General features: G+C 46.8%; 1 protein-coding gene across 7 annotated transcripts in view; it reads left to right on the top strand.

Moving 5' to 3' along the window:
* TTLL10 (tubulin tyrosine ligase like 10) overlaps nt 1-22256 on the top strand; it is a 121104-nt gene that overhangs the window by 70709 nt on the left and 28139 nt on the right. For 4 of the 7 annotated variants that reach the window (XM_078379245.1, XM_072977606.2, XM_072977607.2 and 1 more), the window contains 3 exons: nt 14473-14623; nt 16484-16690; nt 17972-18161. In XM_078379245.1, the coding sequence (XP_078235371.1) occupies nt 14473-14623; nt 16484-16690; nt 17972-18161 (548 nt within the window). Of the gene's footprint in view, nt 1-14472; nt 14624-16483; nt 16691-17971; nt 18162-18519; nt 21853-22256 lie in introns of those variants that run through there. The other 3 variants (XM_078379247.1, XM_078379246.1, XM_020782275.3) reach the window with 3 other exon arrangements.

Genomic DNA, 22256 nt, shown 5'->3' on the forward strand with positions numbered 1-22256 from the left:
AAAGTTAAACTTTTCAGCCGCACTGCCAGAGCGACACGCCCTCCATCATAACCTTAGATAAACCGTGTCCCCTCGTTTGCCTCGGGAGGGACCTTTCCCATCAGAGGATCCTTTCTCCAGAAAGGACGGCTTTGAGAACTTAAAAGAGTGAATAGGTGGTTTTACACCACACCCAGGTTCTTAAAAAAAGAACGGTCTCTTCTTGAACTTGTTATGGAAACACAAGTTGTGATACCTACAAGATCGCCGATGGTGGAACTGTTGGGTAGATCAGTGGTTTAGGTTTCTGGTTGCAGAGCCTGGCATTGGGAGTTTGAGCCCCCCTCCTGAACCTCCTTGACAGGGACTAAACTGGATGATCTATAGGATCCCTTCCAGCTCTGCAGATTATATGTAAGGCAGCCTTGTTGATCCGCTCTGCCATGATGGCAACAAAATTGAATCTCTCAGAGACAGGAAGGATTTCTGATTCTGGGCTCTGCCAATTGTCCATGTTTCTCTCTGGTGCTCTCCTAAGTTTCGTATCCATCTCCTGTATCCCTTTTCAATATCTTCTGAGCAAATGACCGGTCTGTTTGTCTTTTCTGCCATTTCCCAGCCAACTGGGCTTTTGGGTGCTGGTTGTTGAAATTCAGGATGTGCAGAAATTTGTGGCTTGAACGGTTCACCCCACCCCATACATTCATATTTGGCCTTAGAAGAGTGGAAAGCAACCCACCCCAAACATTTCTAGTGTCTCCAGCCACGCTTCACCAGGAAGAAAGAAAACCCAGATAGGTGGGCTCAGCTGGGAACTATTTAGGCTACTGCATACCCAGATATAGGGCTACCCCCCATTCCTTCATGTGACTCAACCTCATGGGACTTGAGCTTAATCAATAGGACAGCAGGAGTCCCAGATGCCAAAAACAGCACATGGCACCTTTCTCCCAAGAGAGAACCAAGAATCTGGGGGGGGGGGGGGATCTTAAAAATAGGCAGGTATATTATATCAGAATTGCTGGATAGCTCAGTGGTTTAGGCATCTGGCTGCAGAGCCAGAGGTTGGGAGTTCGATTCCCCCACTGGGTCTCCTTGACAGGGGCTGGACGTGATGGTCCAGAGGGTCCCTTCCAGCTCTGCCATTCTAAAGTCATCATCATCATGGGTTTTTATGAACTACCTTCCTCTTTCTCCAAGACATGGAGTTCTGTTATCTGCAAAGTTCTGTTATCAGCCTGGTTCAGCCCAAGGAAATCTAGATCCAGAATGCCCTACCCATAGGAAGATGAGGGATGGGAAAGTTATGGGGATAATTACAACTGCTCTGCAAAACCCACCGGGTATGTTTAGGGTCACCCCCGTTCTTCAACGTCATCCCAATCTGCAATCCAGGGCAGGGTTGTGTGGCGAATGTCATGCTTTGCCTACCTTTTGGGGCTGTATAGATTACCAAATGATATACACAGAGCATTTTGCAGAGGGAGCAAAACATTTGCTATTAGCTATAAACACAGGAATTTCAGGAGACCTCCCATCCCTCTAATTAATCATTCAGTCATTCTGCTGAATGTATTGTGATGTGTTTGTTTTTTCTGAGGATTTCTTAATCACTTTTCAAGGCCAACCTCACACAATCTTTGCCGCAAGGTGCTATGGGTTGATGCGTGGTTCCCCCCCCCCCCAACTTTGGCTGCTTTTGGCTAGCAGGTCACCTCACTTTGCCTAATGATAGGGCCTGTTTGGAGAGGTGATTTGGAACTGGGGTTTAAAAAAAAAGAAGCTTTTCTTCCTGCCGAGGTTTTGATGGATAGCCACTTCCTCAGCCCTCTCTCCTTCCATTTCCTCTGCTGGTGGATTTATTTCTCCCAGCGAGCGCTTAATAGCACAAGGTGAAGGAGGCGTGGGAGGTAGGTTTGATGTTTTAGCCTCCTTGTTACAGATTAACTGCTGGAGAATAGCAGAGGAAATAGTTCAGATTGTGGAGTGACCCTACCAATTGACTCCGAACAGCTGGTGTCCCTTGCTTATTAAAACTCCACTTCCTGGAGGACCAGGTGTGTATTCTACCTTCTCCCCCTAGAGCAGGGTCATGTTGGCAACCACCGCCATCTCAAGAACTGGGACAAGAGCTCTCAAAATATGCCCGGGCCCTGCAGCGACTTTGTGGAGAGAACTGGCTGAGGAGGCACCTTCACTGAATATGAGCATGGAAGAAGAACCTGCTGGATGAGACCAGCTTTTATCTGGTCCAGCGTCCCGGTTCCCTCAAGAGTCAACTCGATGGTCCTTTGGAAGGCCACCTGCAGGACCTGGGTGCTCAAAACCACTGGAGAGCTCAGGTGTTGAGGTCTCCAGCTGCGGAGCCGGAGGTTGGAAGTTCGATTCCCCCCACTGGGCCTCCTTGAGAGGGGCTGGACTTGATGATCTCTGTAGGGTCCCTTCCATCTCTGCAGTTCTAAGAGTATTGTTGTTAAAACCCGCTCCAACCAGTGTTCCTCAGCGAGTGGGATTCCGAGGTTCCCCGCCCCTGATCCCGGAGTGAATGTCGCATCATGAGGACTAGTCGCCAGAAGAACCAAAAAAATCTGCAAAAGATATTGAGAGGAAACTTCCAAATGGCCTCAAACGGGGAGGAGCGTCCGAAAACTATTGCTGTGGAGTTGTCCACAGGAAGGTGGAAAGATGGAGATGTCCTAAGTTCATGAGGGATGTGGAGGCACAGATCCTCTTGGTGTGTCTGAATGTCTCAGAGTTCTTCCTTATCCATCAACACTTGACATTGATGGCCTCCCCTCAGGGCCAAGCGCCTGCCGATCGCTGTCTTACCAGACAAAGTTAGATCTTAGCTATCCCTGTCTAATACTGTCTGGTAATGCCGTCGATTGCACTGGCAAAGCCGTCGCCCTGGAAAGAACGAGGAGAGCCTGCCCCACATCAAACGAGGGTACATCCAGGTCTCCCCCTTCCCAAGGAAAGAGGGGCGCTGGTGAGAAACGTCTGTGAGATGCCACATGTGCCCTCAGAGGCTTTTTCTAAGGTGCGGGGTTCAAAGTCCATGTTTATGACTCCCGAGTTGGCTCCATAAAGCTGCACATAGAGAAGGGATAAAGAACCTGATAAAGAGAAGTTGGAAGTGGGTGTGTTGCCACCCATCCAGGTTGGCCGAGCGCATTTGCCCTGATAACAGGCTGTTTTTTGCTTTCTGCGCATGCAATATTTGGCTATGTCAACAGAACGACAGAGGTTGGTTCCTCTTTTCCTTCCCCGCAAGGCTGAAAAGGGATGCTGGTGGAGCCGGTGTGGCTGTGCCGAAAGCAGAAGGGTGTAGCTTGGTGCTGGAACACACAGGATCTGCTGCCCCATTGATTAAAATTTGGACCCATGAGATTGGCATCTGCAAGAGGAGGGCAGACTGTCTGGGAATGTTTTGACTCTCAGTGTGGAACAGCCATATGGCTACACCCTTGGTTTTATGCTTCCTTCTCAGCGGGGAAAATTGCCATCCTGCGCAGGAGTTGTCACAGTCCTGCGCAGTTTCTTCTGCTCTGTTTGGGTGAACCCTATGTAGGAAATATGCCATTCTGCGCAGGACTCATTATAACACTGCACAGTTGGTGCTTCTTCCAGGAGGAAAATGACCCTGAAATCTCCAAGCAGTCCTGCAAGGTATCCTGGGGGATTCTGGTTTTTGTAGTCCCCAAAAGGGCACTTTCCTCCAAACTCTGGGTCAGGTACCATCCTTTCTTCTATAGGCATAACTTTGTACCAGATATAGAATGCAACTCACCAAGAAGATTGTCTTTTCTATTGAAACACACATACTTGTTCCTAGTCCTTATGGGTGCCAAGATTAGGCTGACAAAAACGGGCCAGATCCTTAGGAAACGGGACTCTGTACTTTCGAAGAGGTCACGGCTGTTCTCTGCTGAAATCTGAGAAGGTAGCAAAGTGGTTAAGTAAGATTTCCAGTCTGTTGGGAGGGGGGGATAAATGTCCCGGTGCCCTGCATCTTTGCTTCCCACATTTCCAAAAATGAGCAAACCCAGAATATGTAACATCAAGTGGGAAGTGCTGCAGACAAAATTATGCTGAAGAAAATGATGCAGAACAGCTTGATTTGCATAATGAGTGGTGGGAGCATTTCAGCTGGCTTTCTTTGCTAACAAATCTGGATAGTGCAGACGCTGAGTTTTTAATGCTTCGGTGGTACTTGCTTATCCTTTTTCTATAACTATGAGTAAATGTGTGTGTGTGTGTGAGAGAGAGAGAGAGAGAGAAAGAGGGAGACTTTAACTTTGAAAAGTCAGCAATAGGTGACTCCCCCCACAACACACCCTCCTGTTTTCTCTCCCGCCATACAGTTGTGGAAAGAGAGGCAAATTTCTCTGACCTTTCCTGTCAAAAGAACAGAACTGATCTGGCATAGACTAAAGAGAACTCAGTGGATGCCTTTGGAGGAACAAAGGGGCCCCTTATGTGTTCCCTTCCTCTTTCCTCCTTGCTTTCCCAATGGAACAAAAACGACCTGTTCGGAGCGGAGTGGGATCATTTTGCCGGCTGAGACGGACTCCCTCGCGTCTGAGACTGTGAGGCTTCCTCTGCAGGTTGGGCGCTCCGCCTCGGCCTAAAGGCCCTTCTCAGAGCTACAAAACAGAGGCTGGCTCTACCATTTGGCAAGGGGGAGGGGTTCCCTCAGAAGGGGGGCTACTGGAAGGGGTCAGCCTAGCATTGGAAGAGAGAATGGGGTACTCGGTACCTTTAATCTAACACTAGATGGCTCCTGTTGGGTGGGGGAACTCACAAAACATTGAGGCAAAGCACACGCTCCCAGGAGGTGTCCATGATCCTCACCGGTTGCTTACACTTGTTGAGAAGACTGTGTTGAGGAGGATTTTTGAGCCAGAAGATCAACCCGCTTTTGTGCATGGAAAGGCACATGTAGGGAAGAAGGCGCCATCTTGGCATTACTTCTGGCAGCAAAATTTCTTGGGTCAGCTCTGTCCAAGCACGGTTATCCCTATCTGGGATGACTCCCCTCCCCCCTTTTACGATTTTTTTTTCTGAGCAGCATTTCCTGATCTGTCAGGCCCCATCTTCCCACTCAGAGAATCTGCCTCCATTCCCCAGAGAAGATGTCACGAGCGGACAACCAAAGTCTCTGAGATATGGGGCACCAGCCCCTCACCTGTCTCTTCAAAAGGTCCTGTGAAACAGAGGTTTTGGTGTTCACACAACACACAACGTGGTTGTTTTATACTCTTTCTACCTTTCTTTTCCTTAAAAAGAGAGTGAAGCCCTGCTCTTTCCCTCCCGATCCCAAACCACCTGTTGCCCACAACCCATGTTGAACCTCCTTTGAGGTCAAGACTCTGCCTAGGGACTGAAGTGTCTTGGCCATCTTTTCCTGACGTGGCTTCTTTTCTAATCACCTCCGATGTCTTGAAGCAAAATTTGTTCCCGGGTGAGAGATGGCTCATGAGAAATCGCTCCCGCTCCCTCCCTCCCTTGCCCAGCTCATTTGCAAGGGCACACCAGTTGGGAGTGTTATGTTTACAATGTTTTGTGTCAACGGCTTCAATACCGCGCTGCCAATATTTGGGGCACTATTTCCTCCCCAGACAACAGTAGCTGGGTTTCTCCGCCTCATCTGCCTCCCCTTCCCTTCCACAAATCAAAAGTGTTTCCATCGACATCTAGAGTGCTCATTGATATTCCTCAACATGCTGTAAGATCGTACTGCTTTTCTTCTGTGCTTTTAAATGATTTCCCATTATTTCTCTCTGTGAAGCATGACTTTTGTTGTATATACCTTTCAAATAAAAAGAAAATGCATGACTATCCAACTTGGGCTTGATTCGTATTAATTTTTTAAATAAAAAACACACACATGTTGATGTCTTGGTTTCTTTCTCATGGAGCATAGTGCCTTAAGACGGACACTATCGCACGGATGCAACGTCGTTTGGTAATCAAAAAACAGGAAAGCATGAAAGCACATGAGACCTGTGACAAACAGTTACAAGCCCAGGGGGGTGCATTTGGATATTCTGATTTCTAGGTACTTCATTCCATTTCCTCTCCCCAAGCCTCCATTTCTCCTACAAAGTTCTTATTTCACAACATATCATAGAAAACCCAAAGAAAATAATAATTGAAAAGACAGAAATCTTGTGGCACCTTAAAGATTGCCTGTTACATTTTTATGTGAGCTCTCGTGAACAAGTGCACTTCTGCAGATATACGAGATAAAATACAGAGTTACACAATAAAACCTTCATGCCCAACTTTAAAATACAGTGGTGTATCATTGGATTTCACATGTACAATAATTTATGGCCTATGGTTGGGGTTCAGTTCTTTTGAAGTCGAGTTTTGTAAACAGTCCCACAAGAGACAGAAAACAAGGCAAGAGTGAGAAAAGGGGGAAAGACCAACCATAAGCAGTAACATGATCAAAGGAGACAGCAGAGGAACAATGTGTGTTAATATAGAGACCATTAACAGTCTTGTACTGAAAAAATGGGCCTGGTAGTTGTGAAGGAGAATAACAGGAGATGATAGCTTAATTATTTAGTAATGACTTAAGAAACCTTGACCAACATTCAATCCCTTTATATGGGTTTCCATCATGTGTATACATTTTAGCTGCTTCCCTGTGTTTTCTTTTTTTTTTTTTGTAGTGTTTCTTTTGCAGAACAGCAGCTTTCACATCTTCTGAAGAGTGTCCTGCTAGATTGAAGCAGGCTCTTGACTGGGTTGTTTTTTCCTAGTTAAAAGTTTGTTAAGGGTTTCTCCCCCAATATGCCTGCCTGCCTGCCTGCCTTCCCCCCCCTTCCTCTCTCCCTCCCTCAGATCTGGAGCTTCCTCCAAACTAAATTATAGGGATGTGAATCTCAAAACCTCTTGTTCTCAATGAGAAATAAAGGGAAGGGAAATTCCCTTTTTCTTCTAGCAGAGAGGTTTCTCTGTGCAAGTATTGGGGTTTTCTGAGAAATACTGTGAGATTTCTTTGATGCCCCATTTCTCCCTTGAAGAACCCTCAAGCTCCATAGAATTACCACTCCTTCACAAACCAGTCCCTGCCTTGCACAAGATTTAGCAGGAAAGACACGGAACTGGCCGGGAGGTGGCAGTTTCTTGGATAAAAGAACAGGTGAGAAAGGTAGACCGGTAGACTCCGGGTCTCCAATGACGACTAAGGAGACCATTGTTACAGGAGGCTGGTTAAACCTGGGAGGGGTTCAGTAAACACTCGGAGAGAGAATTGCTTTCAATTAGAGTGGCTAATTTTGTTTACAAGGCCAACTGCCTTTTTAGCAACATGCCCATCGGTAATTCATGATTAACCACTGAAGTCTGTGGGAAACTCTCAAAAGGACGGTTGGACAAACACAGCCAGAACAAGAGAGTCTACATGCTGAAAGAAGAGTGTAATTTGAAGATGGGGGGACCCCCTCCTTTCTGGGCTTCTCGCCCTGTTTACTCTGCACCAACCATGGAAAGCAATTTCTCTGTTACAAAATTCAAAACGGCACAACATGTTTGAAAGAGAATATCCACATTTTTGATAAATAAATTAGGGATGTGAAAAATCTCCTGGCTTTGATTTGGTTGAGCTTTTCCAAATCCCGCCTCTATTTTCTTTCTGGTTTTTCTATTGTTTTGTGAGACTTTGTGTTATCTTACCCCCCCCCACCGCCCGAAATGCATGCACATTTTAATATATTTGTTGTGGCCTGAGTGCAATTTTTTTAAAGCAAAGTATGTAATTTACCTAATTTATGCAGCTTTCCCCATGGCGTGATACCTTTTCTTCCAGCCATTTGAATTTTACCCATTCGCGTTTTAAACTGTGTGCATTGTTTCATGCACATATCCTTTCTTTAAAACACTCCGCTCCAAAGTGAGGTGCATTTCTGCTCTCCTTGAACTGTTCAGATTTGCAAAAATATCATTTTCGGAGAGACTGAAGAATCCAGTGAAATTCTCAGAACTCAAAAGTAACTAGATACAAATAACATTGTGACCAGTTATATTTGGTGACAAAGGAATGTGAGCAATAAATACAAAGTTACTTTTGAAGTGCAACACAGTTGTTACTTAATAACGAGTAACTCAAAAGTTGTTTCTAAGACCATTTTTACAGGCATTCTCTCCTCAGCCCTAAATGGCAAGGGAAGTGGTTTTAGATTTTGTATTTTTAAACTATTTCCCAGGTGCACTATCAGACTTGGCCACTAGAGGGCATGAGAAAGCATTTCCCTGCATATTCTCTTCTTGCTAATGGCAAGGCAATGCATTAATAACATTACTTGTGCGATCAGAGAAACAATATTGACAACAGCCACCTGGCCTCAGGTGCTTCGAGGTCACTTGGGGTTTTTAATGTTCCAGGGCAGGTGAAAGTGAAGAACAGAGGCCAAAATGCCTGCCTCTGATGTCCACACTTGATTCCATGGAATTTCTTTCTTTCTTTTCTCCCTTCACTCTCCTTCTTTGTGGACAGGACAAGGAATCTTCTACCTTCTCTGAAGCCACAAGGTCATCATGGAACTCACCGACCAGATTACGAAATTACCCATTCCATTGTTTCTCTGTGATGATTTCCCTCTCTTACCTGCTTGCCATCTTCCCTTGGTCACGTGGTCCACATTAAAAGGAAAAAAAAAGAGGGGAAAATAAAAAAGAGGAAAGGCCCGGAGCTGAGTATGCAATTTAAAATATCCATAAAAAGCTCCATAAGCTGCGTAATGAAAAAGAAAGAAGTGAATACAAGGTGAAATTTGATTTATTTTTTTTAAAGGCAGCACCTTTTCTCATCTTTAACATGTGCACACTTACTAGTGAGAAAGTGCAACTGAACCCAGGGTCTTAAATCCCATTCCCTATTGAATCAATGGGCTTCATATCAGTGTAGCCTTCAGCAGTCGATCCAGTGGGACTTCCTCGTGAGTAGATCTGTGTTCTAGGACTCCAGCTCTGGTCTGAGAATGGCGTTGGGACCAGGCTCATAATTTGCTGGGTTGTCACAAAGAAATGGGAGAAGGCTAGGGGAGGGGGAGAAATAGTGGGTGCCTTCCTTGTTTCCACAAGTCTTTCCCTTCACCAGCACGACTCCAGGTCCACCTTTTTGAAGCAACCTGGCTTCATTTTTTTTCCCTTCCCCTTTTGGCTGCAACCCCACAAGCTGGAACCTGTTCCTTGGGCACCTGACAAAATCTGCAGTGATGTCAGGGAAAGGTAAGATAACTCCACCCAAGATCTTAGCTGCCTGGGAACAGGAGAAGGACAGAGAAGGAGGGGTTAAGAAACTAATTTTCAAACTTTGATGATGACGATGATGATGATAGTAACAACAACAACAACAACAAAACTACAGTAATAGTAATAATAGTAACAACAACAACAACAACAACAGTAATAATAATATGCCAGAGTCAAAAATAAAGAATTGGAAAAACTAACCAAAGTGCAGAGCCCTGGCCATCGAAACTTCGTGCTTGTAGATGAAACACACTTCTGTGGTCCCTGTCGTTATTGCTTTGGGAACAATATCAAGAAATTTCACACAGTATTATAAGCAGTTGCAGATCTCAGAAATCACACCATCAAAGCTACAAAAAAAAGGCATTATTAGGAAGAGCACACATATTGCGCTGCTATTTAACAGATACTTAGCTCTTCAGTTAAAGCTTGTTTCTGTTATATAAGAGCAGTCAATGTCTCCTTGAAAAGACAGTCATGCCAGGAAAAGTGGAAGGCAGTAGGAAAAGAGGAGCATTGGATGGGAGATGGATTAGCATGGTACAGGAACCACCACTTTCAGTCCGCGAGGGCCAAGCAGGGCTGTCAATGATGGGACTGTTTGGAACTCGTCAACTCATAAGGTCACCCTAGGCTGGAAGCAACTTGACAGATGCAACTTGAGGCTATATAAAAGCAATCAATTTTACTTTCACGATTAATAGAAGGGGTTGGAAAACAGGCCCCTCGGACAGAACCAGCAGCCAGGATGGGTGGGAAGGTTTGGCATGGGGGGGGGAAAGATACCTGTTTCTTCCTCCTGCCTTCTCCGTACCTCACAAAGACGACATGATTACAGGCACCGGGTGACGTGTCCCCGGTTGCTATGAAGCTGCTGCACCCTGCAGGGACCCTCCGCCCGACCGAGCCTCCTCCGGTTGGCAGGTGTCTCCCTCCGAAGCCCAGGAGATTTTAACCCCTGCCCGCCAGGCGTTGAGCCAGAGAGTCAGGTGAGGACGTGGACACCCTGTCGGGGTCTCTTGGGTGGCCCCGCCTCCCCGGTGGCTTCCGTAGGCCAGATGGTCATCTCGCGTAATGCTCCCTGCAAAGTCGACTCATGAAATTTGGCCGCCGGAGGGGGAAGCTGCCAACGCATGCGCCAGAAGGCGTGTGACTCCCAAAGCCGGCCAACCTATTTTGGGGCCTCCTAGCAGCGAAAAGTATCACAATCACAAGGAACGACTAACTAGACGCTTTTCCACAAGGCAGCTGCACCACCCTGTCCAACGGTTGGCCCAGAGGCCCACCGCGCTATACTAGAGATGCCCTCCGGTTTTTCACTGGAAAGGTGGTGCATTTCTCTCTCCCACCCCCACCCCCTTACCCAACTCCTGTTTTTCCAGCTTTATTGTTTTCATAACACGGCTGTTTTTCCCAGCCCAATTCTCCCTCTCGTTTTCACCGGTTTCATCATTTTTATGACCCTGACCTAATACTGTATCGTATCAATTTTCTTTGAAAGCTCAAGGGTGAATAAATCATTTTTAGCACCTGGGGAGATGCGGGTGTGTATGTGTGGTTAGCTTTGTATTGTGAAATAAGAAATCATAGGGCGGGGAAGGGAGGGAAGGAGGGAGGAAGGAAGGAGCTGATGCTGGAAGGAAGGAAGGAAGGAAGGAAGGAAGGAAGGAAGGAAGGAAGGAAGGAAGGAAGGAAGGAAGGAAGGAAGGAAGGAAGGAAGGAAGGAAGGAAGGAAGGAAGGAAGGAAGGAAGGAAGGAAGGAAGGAAAAGATAGCAGGAAGGAAAAGATAGCAGGAAGGAAAAGATAGCAGGAAGGAAGGAAGGAAGGAAGGAAGGAAGGAAGGAAGGAAGGAAGGAAGGAAGGAAGGAAGGAAGGAAGGAAGGAAGGAAGGAAGGAAGGAAGGAAGGAAGGAAGGAAGGAAGGAAGGAAGGAAGGAAGGAAGGAAGGAAGGAAGGAAAAGATAGCAGGAAGGAAAAGATAGCAGGAAGGAAGGAAGGAAGGAAGGAAGGAAGGAAGGAAGGAAGGAAGGAAGGAAGGAAGGAAGGAAGGAAGGAAGGAAGGAAGGAAGGAAGGAAGGAAGGAAGGAAGGAAGGAAGGAAAAGATAGCAGGAAGGAAAAGATAGCAGGAAGGAAAAGATAGCAGGAAGGAAGGAAGGAAGGAAGGAAGGAAGGAAGGAAGGAAGGAAGGAAGGAAGGAAGGAAGGAAGGAAGGAAGGAAGGAAGGAAGGAAGGAAGGAAGGAAGGAAGGAAGGAAGGAAAAGATAGCAGGAAGGAAAAGATAGCAGGAAGGAAAAGATAGCAGGAAGGAAGGAAGGAAGGAAGGAAGGAAGGAAGGAAGGAAGGAAGGAAGGAAGGAAGGAAGGAAGGAAGGAAGGAAGGAAGGAAGGAAGGAAAAGATAGCAGGAAGGAAAAGATAGCAGGAAGGAAAAGATAGCAGGAAGGAAGGAAGGAAGGAAGGAAGGAAGGAAGGAAGGAAGGAAGGAAGGAAGGAAGGAAGGAAGGAAGGAAGGAAGGAAGGAAGGAAGGAAGGAAGGAAGGAAGGAAAAGATAGCAGGAAGGAAAAGATAGCAGGAAGGAAGGAAGGAAGGAAGGAAGGAAGGAAGGAAGGAAGGAAGGAAGGAAGGAAGGAAGGAAGGAAGGAAGGAAGGAAGGAAGGAAGGAAGGAAGGAAGGAAGGAAGGAAGGAAGGAAAAGATAGCAGGAAGGAAAAGATAGCAGGAAGGAAGGAAGGAAGGAAGGAAGGAAGGAAGGAAGGAAGGAAGGAAGGAAGGAAGGAAGGAAGGAAGGAAGGAAGGAAGGAAGGAAGGAAGGAAGGAAGGAAGGAAGGAGCTGATGATGGAAGGGAGGGAGGGAGGGAGGGAGGGAGGAGCTGAGGAAGGAAGGAAGGAAGGAAGGAAGGAAGGAAGGAAGGAAGGAAGGAAGGAAGGAAGGAAGGAAGGAAGGAAGGAAGGAAGGAAGGAAGGAAGGAAGGAAGGAAGGAAGGAAGGAAGGAAGGAAGGAAGGAAGGAGCTGATGATGGAAGGGAGGGAGGGAGGGAGGGAGGAGCTGAGGAAGGAAGGAAGGAAGGAAGGAAGGAAGGAAGGAAGGAAGGAAGGAAGGAAGGAAGGAAGGAAGGAAGGAAGGAAGGAAGGAAGGAAGGAAGGAAGGAAGGAAGGAAGGAAGGAAGGAAGGAAGGAAGGAAGGAAGGAAAAATAATACAGATTTACTGAGTTGAAAATCTTGGAGACTGCAGCTGTGCTAAGAACAGCTTTCAAAGGGAAATTAGGAGAAAATAATAAAATTGAAAGGATGTCGGTGCTTCCGGGTGAGAAAAACAGATGGGAAATAAAAGAAAAGATGAGAGCCGGAGAAGGGAGAGGCAGAAAAAAAAATAAGGGAGACAAAAAAAAAGGCTTATTGTACATGGAGGATGAGAGGGAGAGACAGACAGAAAAGGAAAAGGCAGCAGAGAAGTCAGGAAAAGGTTGGGAGTTCAAATCCTCCCTGGTCCTCCTTGGCAAGGGCTGGACTTGATGACCCCTTAGAGTCCCTTCCAGCTCGGCCGTTCTAAAATGATGGTGATGAGAAGGAAATCTTTTTGGCTCAGTTAGCATTGCAACAAGTTCAGGCCATTTATCATTGTCCGCTCGAATCAATAGCTTTCGAATGATTAATAGGTTTAGTTCGATGTTAATAGCCTAAATCCCAATTAAGGTGTTCTGTCTGTGGCGTTGAGCAGAACACAAGCACACATGTCTGCTATGGATCGAACCTTTTCTATTAATTGCACCTGCCATGCAAGTCCAAAATGGAAACATAATAAACTGATTAAGTGGGTTTTTTTATTGAAATAACTCATCAGCAGAGATCTTACTAGAGCCAGCAGTGAAGTTGTGACTTCATTTGAATTGCAGTGTAGGGAGGGAGATAAAAGGCTGGGAGGCAGGGACTACAAAACCCAGCATCCCACAGCCAGCAGGGCCAGCACTCTCAAGATGGGACCTGGAGTTCAAATCCCAGAATGCCCCAGGCTCTGGGAGTTGTCGTCCACAGATTTAACATTTTCCAGGCTCTGTGTTGTCTGCTGGGCGTATCATGTTGTTCGCCTACATATAACCTAAACACAAAGGATATAGTCCCCGGCTCTCCAAAGAGAATCCCTAGCTCAAGGTGTCCTAGGGACTCCTTGCTCCTTGGCATGGGTGGGAGTGTGCAAAAATAATATTTGCATGGGGGGGAAAAAAGAAAATGAAAGAAAAAGGTCTCTAGAAATAGCCAGGGAACTTGAAGGCGAGGGATGGCTTTGCAGCGCCACCTAGTGGCTTCCTCTGATACTCACTCTGTGCCCCAGCCGCCTGTGAACGAAGTGGATCGTTCAACAACATTCACCAACGGAAGACTACAAAATTTGGGGATGTTTGTGAGAGGCCATGCAGGTAAACGGATCTGGTTTCAGAAATTCCTAAGAGTAGGGCTGGAAGGAAAAGTCTTCCTCCCGCCGCTGCCCCCCAAAGGCTGGTGAAAGGCCAGGAGTCCCTGAGTGGTTTAATAGTCTTAAGTCAGACAACTCCCCATGTAAACAAGGGGTGGACATCTTGGGTGGCTGTTGGGCAACACTTCATAACATCCCTGCTCGTCCATGGTTTTTTGGGGGTACATGGGACTTGTAGGACGACAGAGGGCTTGTATCTGATATAAATCACGTCACTGGAAGATTTTTTTCCCCCGTGGATCTTCTGTTTCTTGTCTGCCTTCTTTTGAATACAGTCATTACCACCAGGAACCTCAGCAGAAGCAGATGAGATGGGAAACTCAACTATTCCAGCCAGCCTGCTGAAAGGCGGCTTGCTTTTTCCTCTACCCTCCTCCTCCTTTTTGCCCTTTTGTGCCGTGTCTTTTTAGATTACAAATTCATTGGCAAGGACTTTCTTTTATCGATTACATGTCACCTGCTCTGAGAGTCCTTCTCCCCCTTTCTGAGGATCAGGACAAAGAAATGTGAAATCAATCAATTGCCACTTTGGCCATCATCACCACGTAGATGACTCTAGTGTGGGGTGGTGTTTAGAGCATTTGACTTAGGAGGCCGTTGGTTCAAACCACACCTAGCCAGGAAGCTTAATGGTTAATCTCAGGACAGCCAGACCTACCTCACAGGGTTGTTGTGAGAGAGAAGCAAGAAGATTTTGTACCCTCATTGAGTCTACTTTTTCAGTTACATCTCTCCTCCCTTGTCTTTGCCTCTAGGAGGCGCTCCAAAGTCTTCCTGGAAAGAATGTTTGCATCCAGAGAAGGCTGCAGCAGCCGGATGCCCGGTGGGAACTCCGAATGAAGTTCCTTGATCAGGCAAAACGTTACATCGGGGTGCCGTACGCCAAGAACTACCACGAACCTGGAAGTAAGGGACTTTTTTTTTCTATTTCTGCATATTTCTTTCAACACAGATGAGGAAAAGAGACATCATCCCCAAACAGACAAAAGAGAGGGGAAATGGCAGAGCAGAGAGGCGGGGCTATCTCTCAATTCAGCGCTAGGGAAGGAAGGATTGGTTCGTGTGATTAGTGATTGACAGCCACCCCAGCCCGGAAAGGTCCCTCCCACCCGATCCCTACTACAGGCAGCCTGCGAGGTTGCAAAAGCTCCAGGAAATCCTGCACACAACCGGAAGTGGGATGAGATGACCTCGAGGGTCCCTTAAAATATAATAATCCGCGATGCTACTGCAGTAGGACACTAGCTTTTGCCACAGCTGCTTTGTGCTAGTGAGGATGCGCTTGGCTGTGGCGTGCCCTGAATTTTGTGACAGCCGGACTAACGAATTGATCCCAGCTTTTGTGCGGATGGCATACGAGCAAAATTAGAGGGGGGAAAACATGAATCATTCATCCTCGCCTGGCCTTTCCAAGTGAATGGGTCTCCTCATTACGATGATGGGAAGCGCCTCAGGAGGGCTGGGATCTGAATGAGCAGCGGCTTTTCAGGAGGAGCGCAGAGACTCTCCTTAAGGACAAGAAGTGGAGGAGACGAGGCTAAACCTCCGAAAGGTCAACTCTACAATATATGTTTGTTTTCAGAATTAATGTTCACAGCTGGAGCCCATGTGGGAGGAATACAAATCTCGACCCGCTCTTTTGAGGAAAACAAGGATAAAGAGATGAGGAGCCAGTTGTTAGCCCTGGTGCGGGTGTTTCAGTGTATGCACACAGTGCGAATTAGGAACAAGGGCAGAAACTGCACAGAGAATGGAAACCTCATTTTCCTTTTTCTGGTCAGTTAGCTTTCATGCCACCAAGCCATTCAGCATTTTGCATGAAATGTCACCATTTTATAAACTGGAGAAGAACACCGCTTCCCGGAGCGGCGGAATTTGAAATGCCCCACTCTGCTGCTTTTCGTGCATTTCCGAATTTCTGTTCAGCTAAAAAAAAATTACCAACCTACAGATAGGGCTTGGGTGTGGTTTTTTCCTTTGGACTACAAATCCCAGAATCCCCGATCCATTTATTGGCTGGGGAATACTGAGGGTGGTAGTACAAAGAAGAAAAATGGGAATAATTCTCAAGTTTTGTCGAGAACGGGCATCTTATGTTTGTGTGGGCCATGAATGGAAGTATGGATTTTACAATAAAATACAGCCAAAGTAAACAGTTTACAATAAAGTACTTACTCAAAGTTTTGCATAGCTTCAAAATCCAGGATCTGAGGGTTCACACTACAGATGTGAATCTCACAGATCTTGAGACAGAGATTTTCACAAAATCACTGTGAACAAGAAATCACGGAGGACAACATCTTTTTTGTGTTCTCTCTATACCCCTAGGTCAAACTGTACATTATAGAGAGCACATCATTAGAAAAGGGAAGTCTGTAAGTGCTGAAAGACACTTATTGTCACAGCTGAAAATTTTCAACCTTATCCAACAGCTTGTTCTTTTTTGTTATGGGTTTTTGCAAAGGAGATATGGGCTTTGTTTTGCAATGAGTCACATATCTCAAACATAAATTCTGCTAGATTAGTATGTTGTTTGTAATACCATAGGGGTCCTCTTATCCACAGGATCAGTATCCACTGTTTCACATATTTCTAAATGAGAGGTTACTAGAACTGGCCACTAGACGGAGTCAGATACCGTGTTATATATAGCCTTCATTATAATCTGTATTTTTCAGCATCCATGGGGGTGGGGGTGGGGGCTAGGAACCAACCCCCCACAGATACAGGAGTCCGACTATGCACTCACTTTGCTTGACTCTGCAGGCCCCGAGTATGAATCTCGACTTTTCCTGGATTGTTGCGGGCTCATCCGAAGAGTGATGCAGGACTTAGCCCAAGATTTTGGCTTCTCCATTGGTCCCGGGAACCAGGCGTATCAGTATGACACCCTTCCCATTACTGTTCCCAGTAAGGAACACCTGCAACCAGGAGATCTCATCTTCATTTCGGGAACATACTTTGATGCCCAACGTAAGGTCTACCATGTGATCCCCTTTCCTATCTTTCTTCCTCCACTTCCCTCCTTCCGTTGTGATGCTTCTCCCCTGCGGAGGAGGTTCTGGCCAAACTCCAATGCCAGCCTCAACTGGAGCAGATCCGAGTCCCTATGGATGAAGTGGGTCCTTTCTAGCTGCCATTAACAATTGGATTTAAACCAAGAATATAAATTGGGCCTAGGAGGGTGAGGTGAACCCAAGCAGCCAAAGGAGTCAATGGAAGACCAAAGCCATCCATGAACAGAAAGATCTCCCGTTCAATCTGTATCGTGAGAACGGTGGTTAAGGTTGAACCTGAGGCATCTGTCACGATCCTTCTCAAACCGGAACTCGGCACCCAAGCTGGAAACTTCCTCTGGTGAAAGGAATGGCTCCGTGGTGCAAAGTGTCTTCTAGGAGAGGCCCATAACTAATCAGTAGAGGACCTGTTCTTCAAATGGAAGGTCCCTGGTTCAATTCCCAGTATCCCCAGTTGAAAAGGAACTTTGCTAAAAGTGTGTTGGACTACATAAAACAATAGGAAGACCCAGTCTAGGGTAGTTTTCGATACTGACTTTATATTAGGGATGGTGTTTTCAGATTTCTTCGGCTAATCCCATAATTCATCATTCAAGACACCTAAATGTGGATCAAAAGGCCTGAACGGGAAGGCTTTGAAGTTTAACTAGGCCTAGCTCCACCCAAGCTTCCTGTTCCTGCCCCAGTGCTAGCTGGGAGCTTTCTTTCTGAGCAGGAAGCTTGGGAGGAGCTAGGCCTAGCTCAGCTTCAGGTAGAACTCCCAGAATGGGGAATGATGAGATTTGTTGTCCTACAAATAAAAAAAAAATCCAATTCCTATTTTTATATCTCAACTGGCAATAGCGCAGCTAAAAAAAATCTTGTAAGTAAATAAATAAACAAACAAACTGTGGAGCACTTAATATGGAGAAGGTTTAAACGCACCGCTGAGCATCTTTAGTAGAACTTGGGAAAGTTACTTTGACTACAACTCCCAGTCTTCCAGCTAGCACAGGTGCCCATGCAGGCTGCAGGATTCTGGAAAAGTGTCTTTTTAGAAAGTGTCCCCGATCTTCACGAAAAAGGGCCTCAGGTAGCAAGGGCAAGGAAGACCTAACCTGAAAGCGGTGTGATTTTCTGATGTCAGTCCTGGAGCTACCAATAAGCCAAACCCTCTTCTTCTATCTGGAGGTAGCCCAATTAATTCCAAACCGGTGTTCCACCATTTTCACTTACCCCCCCCCCCCCTTCCTTGCAGGGAAACGGCAACCCCATGATATCGTCCATGTAGAAATCTGGTTGGGGGACGGAGACCGCAGCCTCGGGGCCAGGTGGAAACGAGACACGGTCCACATCTTCGAATCCTACAAATTTGTCTCCGGCACATACGGAAACATGGAGTACCACTTCAAGTCCATTGAGACGTGGCTGAGAGGCGTCTGTACCAGGCAAGCTTCTGTCGGGAAGGGGCGCCCTTTCGGATCTCCAAAATGTGTATCCGGGAGACAGCCATGGAAATTGCCACCAAGAGCTACAACCCTAACCATTTGCAAAGCTGTTGAGTGAGGCACTGGTACATTTTGAGGTTCAGGTAGCTCATCCTGAGAGTCACATCTAGGGACCGAAAGAATACAGGCTGAATTCCTCAATTTCATCAGTTTAGGTTGCAGTTTGGACTACAGATTCCATCATCCCTGAACACTGGCTGTAGTGCAGAACTGAAACAGGTTTGCAGAACAAAAGTTCTTGTGGGCAACTTAACTGACGTCATTCCTTCTTCTGTACACTGAGGGTTTTATATATCCTATTGGCTCTGTAAGCTGGCTGGATAGCTCAGTGAGTTAAGTCTCTGGCTGCAAAACCAGAGGTTGGGAGTTCGATTCCCACTGTGGTAGTAGAGCCAGCCAGGGTAGCCTTGGGCCAGCTGCACAGTCCCAGGGCGCCCCCTGGAGGAAGGGAAGGGGACACTACTTCTGAGTCTTCTCTACCTGGAAAATTGTGAAAAGGATCACTGTAAGTCAGAATTGACTTGGTGGTGAGGATGAGGATGAGGAGGATTGGCTGTGTTGAGGTTGGTTTTCAGGTGGGACCAACGAGGGAAGGCAGAGCTTGGCAAAAGGACAGGGGCAAAATCCAGTTCCACATTTAGCAAAGGAAAGTCAACCACAAGGATTTTCTGAAGGTCCCCACCCTCAACAGGCGGTTCTTCTAAGTTCCTAGCCGAAATGTTATCATACACAGTGTGGGGAGGATTGGTTTTCTGTTCAGCGCCCTTCAAATCAAGGCCACAGGTCGGCATCCTTCAACCACAGTGAAAAGGACAGGACAGGCCTGGCGGCGATCCCTTTAATGGCTCCAGGTTCACAGCTCTGTTCTGGGGTTATTTTATGTGTTCCGAGGCCTATAAAAGCAGGGTAGTCGTTCGGTGGACATCAGATGCCTTTATCGTTCCTCCTCACCTCTGGAAACGGTCACGGCACCCACCATTGTTTCCTGCGGCTCAATATCCTGCTGCCGCCCCCTTCTCCTTGGCCTTCATTGGAAATCAAAGGCTCATTACAATTTCAAAGGCTTCGCCTGAACTGCAGGTTGAGCTGTTCGGGGCTCACAAAAGAAGTAACAAATTATGATCTAAAAATATAGGTCCGAGGCCAGCCATTCAGAAAAGCCAGTGAACCTGAATGCCTGTGGGGGTTGGAAACGTCTACCCTCTCTTTTGTCTAGTTCGCACTCGGTGCTCTGCAACACATTTATAATAATCACCCTAGAACGGTGAAGCTGGAAGGAACCTTATAGATCATCCAGTCCAGCCCCTGTCAAAGAGGTACAGCGGGGAATCGAACTCCCAACTATTGAGGTCAGAAATAAATTCCTCATTCGTGTTAACTCAGACTGCCGCGACACCCCGAGACAAGTCACCAAGGTATTTTCAAGCCCCTTGAGATGCTTCATCTGCAAACAAAATGAGAAAAACAGTTCTTCCTCCACTCTCCACCCCATCCAAGCTCCCATTTGAGAAGGTAAGGGCAAACACACAGAGTGAGCAGGGAAGGAGTGCTGGTGGTTCAGAAAGATGCGAGCAACCTATCTCGTGCTTCACACTCTTCGACCGCACTGCCGCTTTTTGGTGATTTGTCGATTCGTGCAGGGCTAACTTTTCTGGAAAATGAAGTCTACCGAAGCACATTTGTGCAAAGTGGAGAATTTTGTGCAAATTTGGTTCTTGTCAATGCAACTGCACTAGGGAAAGGGTAAAGAGATTCCTCACTAAAAAGAAGAACCAATCCCCCACCAGTGAAGAGAATTGTGTTGCAGCTCTTCATTGTAGTGTACAAAAAGATGGAACAAGCAAGGATCCCTTTTAATGAGGCGCTGTATGAAGACGCTCTTTTATCTGTCCTAAATCTTGTGCTGTTTCGCCTCATTGGTTGAACCAATTGAATTTTAGCATTTATGAGAGCAGGAGAAGAATTCGTTTCTGTCTGCTTCCTCCACGCCAGAGCATTAATCATTTCATACACATCTTTCTCATGCTCCCACTTATTTATTTGTTGCCACCCCGATAATGGAGGTTCTCAGGGTGACAGACCATTTAAAACGCGTCAAGCCAACAAAAACACACAATAAAAAAAAGTCGATCCGATAACAAGCTATAAAACCCAGCTACAAATAACGGAGCTGAAATTAAAAGCGGCTCAGCCGCGCTCGTAAAATTGGCACGAGGAGAACCGCAAAATCGTCTTTATGGGGCTGACGCTCATCGTCGTGAAGGCTCCATCGCGAACGGGGACATTAAGATGTTCTGACTCTCAACCAATTTATGAAAAGATCTTTAGAGGCCTGGGTTGCGTTTTTTTTTTTTAAGATAGGGAAATAAAGGTTGTGGGTAGGTCCTCAGGAGGTAATAAAATAGGAGCTAAGCAAGATGTTTCTGAAGGGCCAGCCAGAGTTGAAGAGATTATACAAAGGGTGGGCATCAAAGCTAGCATAGAATCTTAGATTAACGGAGTTGGAAGGGGCCTCTTAAGGCCATCTAGTCCAACCCCCTGCTCAAGGCGGGAATACAACTCAAAGGATATCTGCCAGGTGGTGGTCTAAATTTCTCTTGAAGGCCTCCAGTGATGGAGCACTCACCACCTCTCAAGGCCATGGGTTCCATTGTCGTACTACTCTAACAGTTAGGATGTTTTTCCTGATTTTCAACTGGAATCTGACTTCCTATAACTTGAGCCCATTGTGGCGTGTCCTGCACTCATGGATGGCTCCTTCAACCGAGTGCCTTGGCGATGACAATTCCCAGAAGGATCAGAGGCTGATAATTCCCTTTCCATCTGCTCCAGGTTTTGGTCCAAACTTTGCAGGAGTAATCCACTAAGTGGCACTTATTTTGGGCCTTGGGCACCTTAGAGAACTCTTGTGAGTTCCAACGGAAACCCAGAGGGACATTTATTATCCACATGGACCTGGGGTCAACCACCACCATGGTTCTAGAATCTGCTCCTTCTTTCCGCCATTACAACGCCTGGTTTAGCTTCCTGTTGGTTCAGCCTGGATAGCAGCCAGGTAAGGAGCAACTGTCACTAGTTACTTCCAAGCAGAGCCAGACATCAAGAGTTCAATTCCGCCACGGGGCCTCCTTGATGGGGGCTGGACTTGATGATCTATAGGATCCCTTCCAGCTCTGCCGTTCAAAGATTCTTAGATTGTCGCCAGGGGCCCTTAAAAGCCCATAGCAGTGACGATACCCAAACCTACATGAACACCACACATACAGCCTTCCCCACCCATCCCTCAGCAGAAGCCAAATTTGCTCATTAAGAAACCTTGGGCAACTCCGGCAACGGTTCCTAAGCAACTGTTGCTAGGAGACCACCCCTTGTTGATAGCACCGAAGCCGGTCCCTGAGCTTTGCTTGGGCAGGGTTGCTGTCAGATCTCGGATGCTCGGAGCACCGAGGCCGAGCCGCTGGAGACGTCCCTGTCGCAGAGCAAAACACGCCGATCCTCTCAGAAGGCGACCCTGCCACAAAGCTGCCAAAGTCTGAGGCGGGCGGCTTTCTCTAGAGACTTTCCGCATGGCTCGTCTGCAAGCTAAACCTACCAACGCCTTTTTAAAGCATTTAGGGCGTGCCATGGCAAGGTTAGAAGATTTCCCCCCCCCTCCCCTGTGGCTCTGCTTTCTCTTCAGGGTTGGGCTTCTCTCCCCCTCTGACTCATGGTCGGCCCTGTCATTGGGCAAAGTGAGGCGGGTTGCCTCAGGCAGTGAATTCTGGGAGGCGGCAGCAAGGTGCATCCTGCCTTCCAGGCAGGGGGAAAGGTATATTCTGCCTGATCCAGTTGGCTCTGAATGGGTCAGAGACGTCAGTTTGCCTGGTGCCTCTGTGAGCACCAAATTTCCCTTCCTTCGTGGTTATTATTAACCACCTTCTGCGGCTCTGTCTTCCTCAGATGGCGTTCTGGCCAGTGTGTGCTTTTATCATAAGAGCTGATCAGATAGGAGAAACTGATATTTTTTAAGAAGAACAGAAGCTGAGTCTGTTTTAG

This window comes from Pogona vitticeps, chromosome 7 (assembly GCF_051106095.1).
Source record: "Pogona vitticeps strain Pit_001003342236 chromosome 7, PviZW2.1, whole genome shotgun sequence".
Classification (NCBI taxonomy): Eukaryota; Metazoa; Chordata; class Lepidosauria; order Squamata; family Agamidae; genus Pogona; species Pogona vitticeps.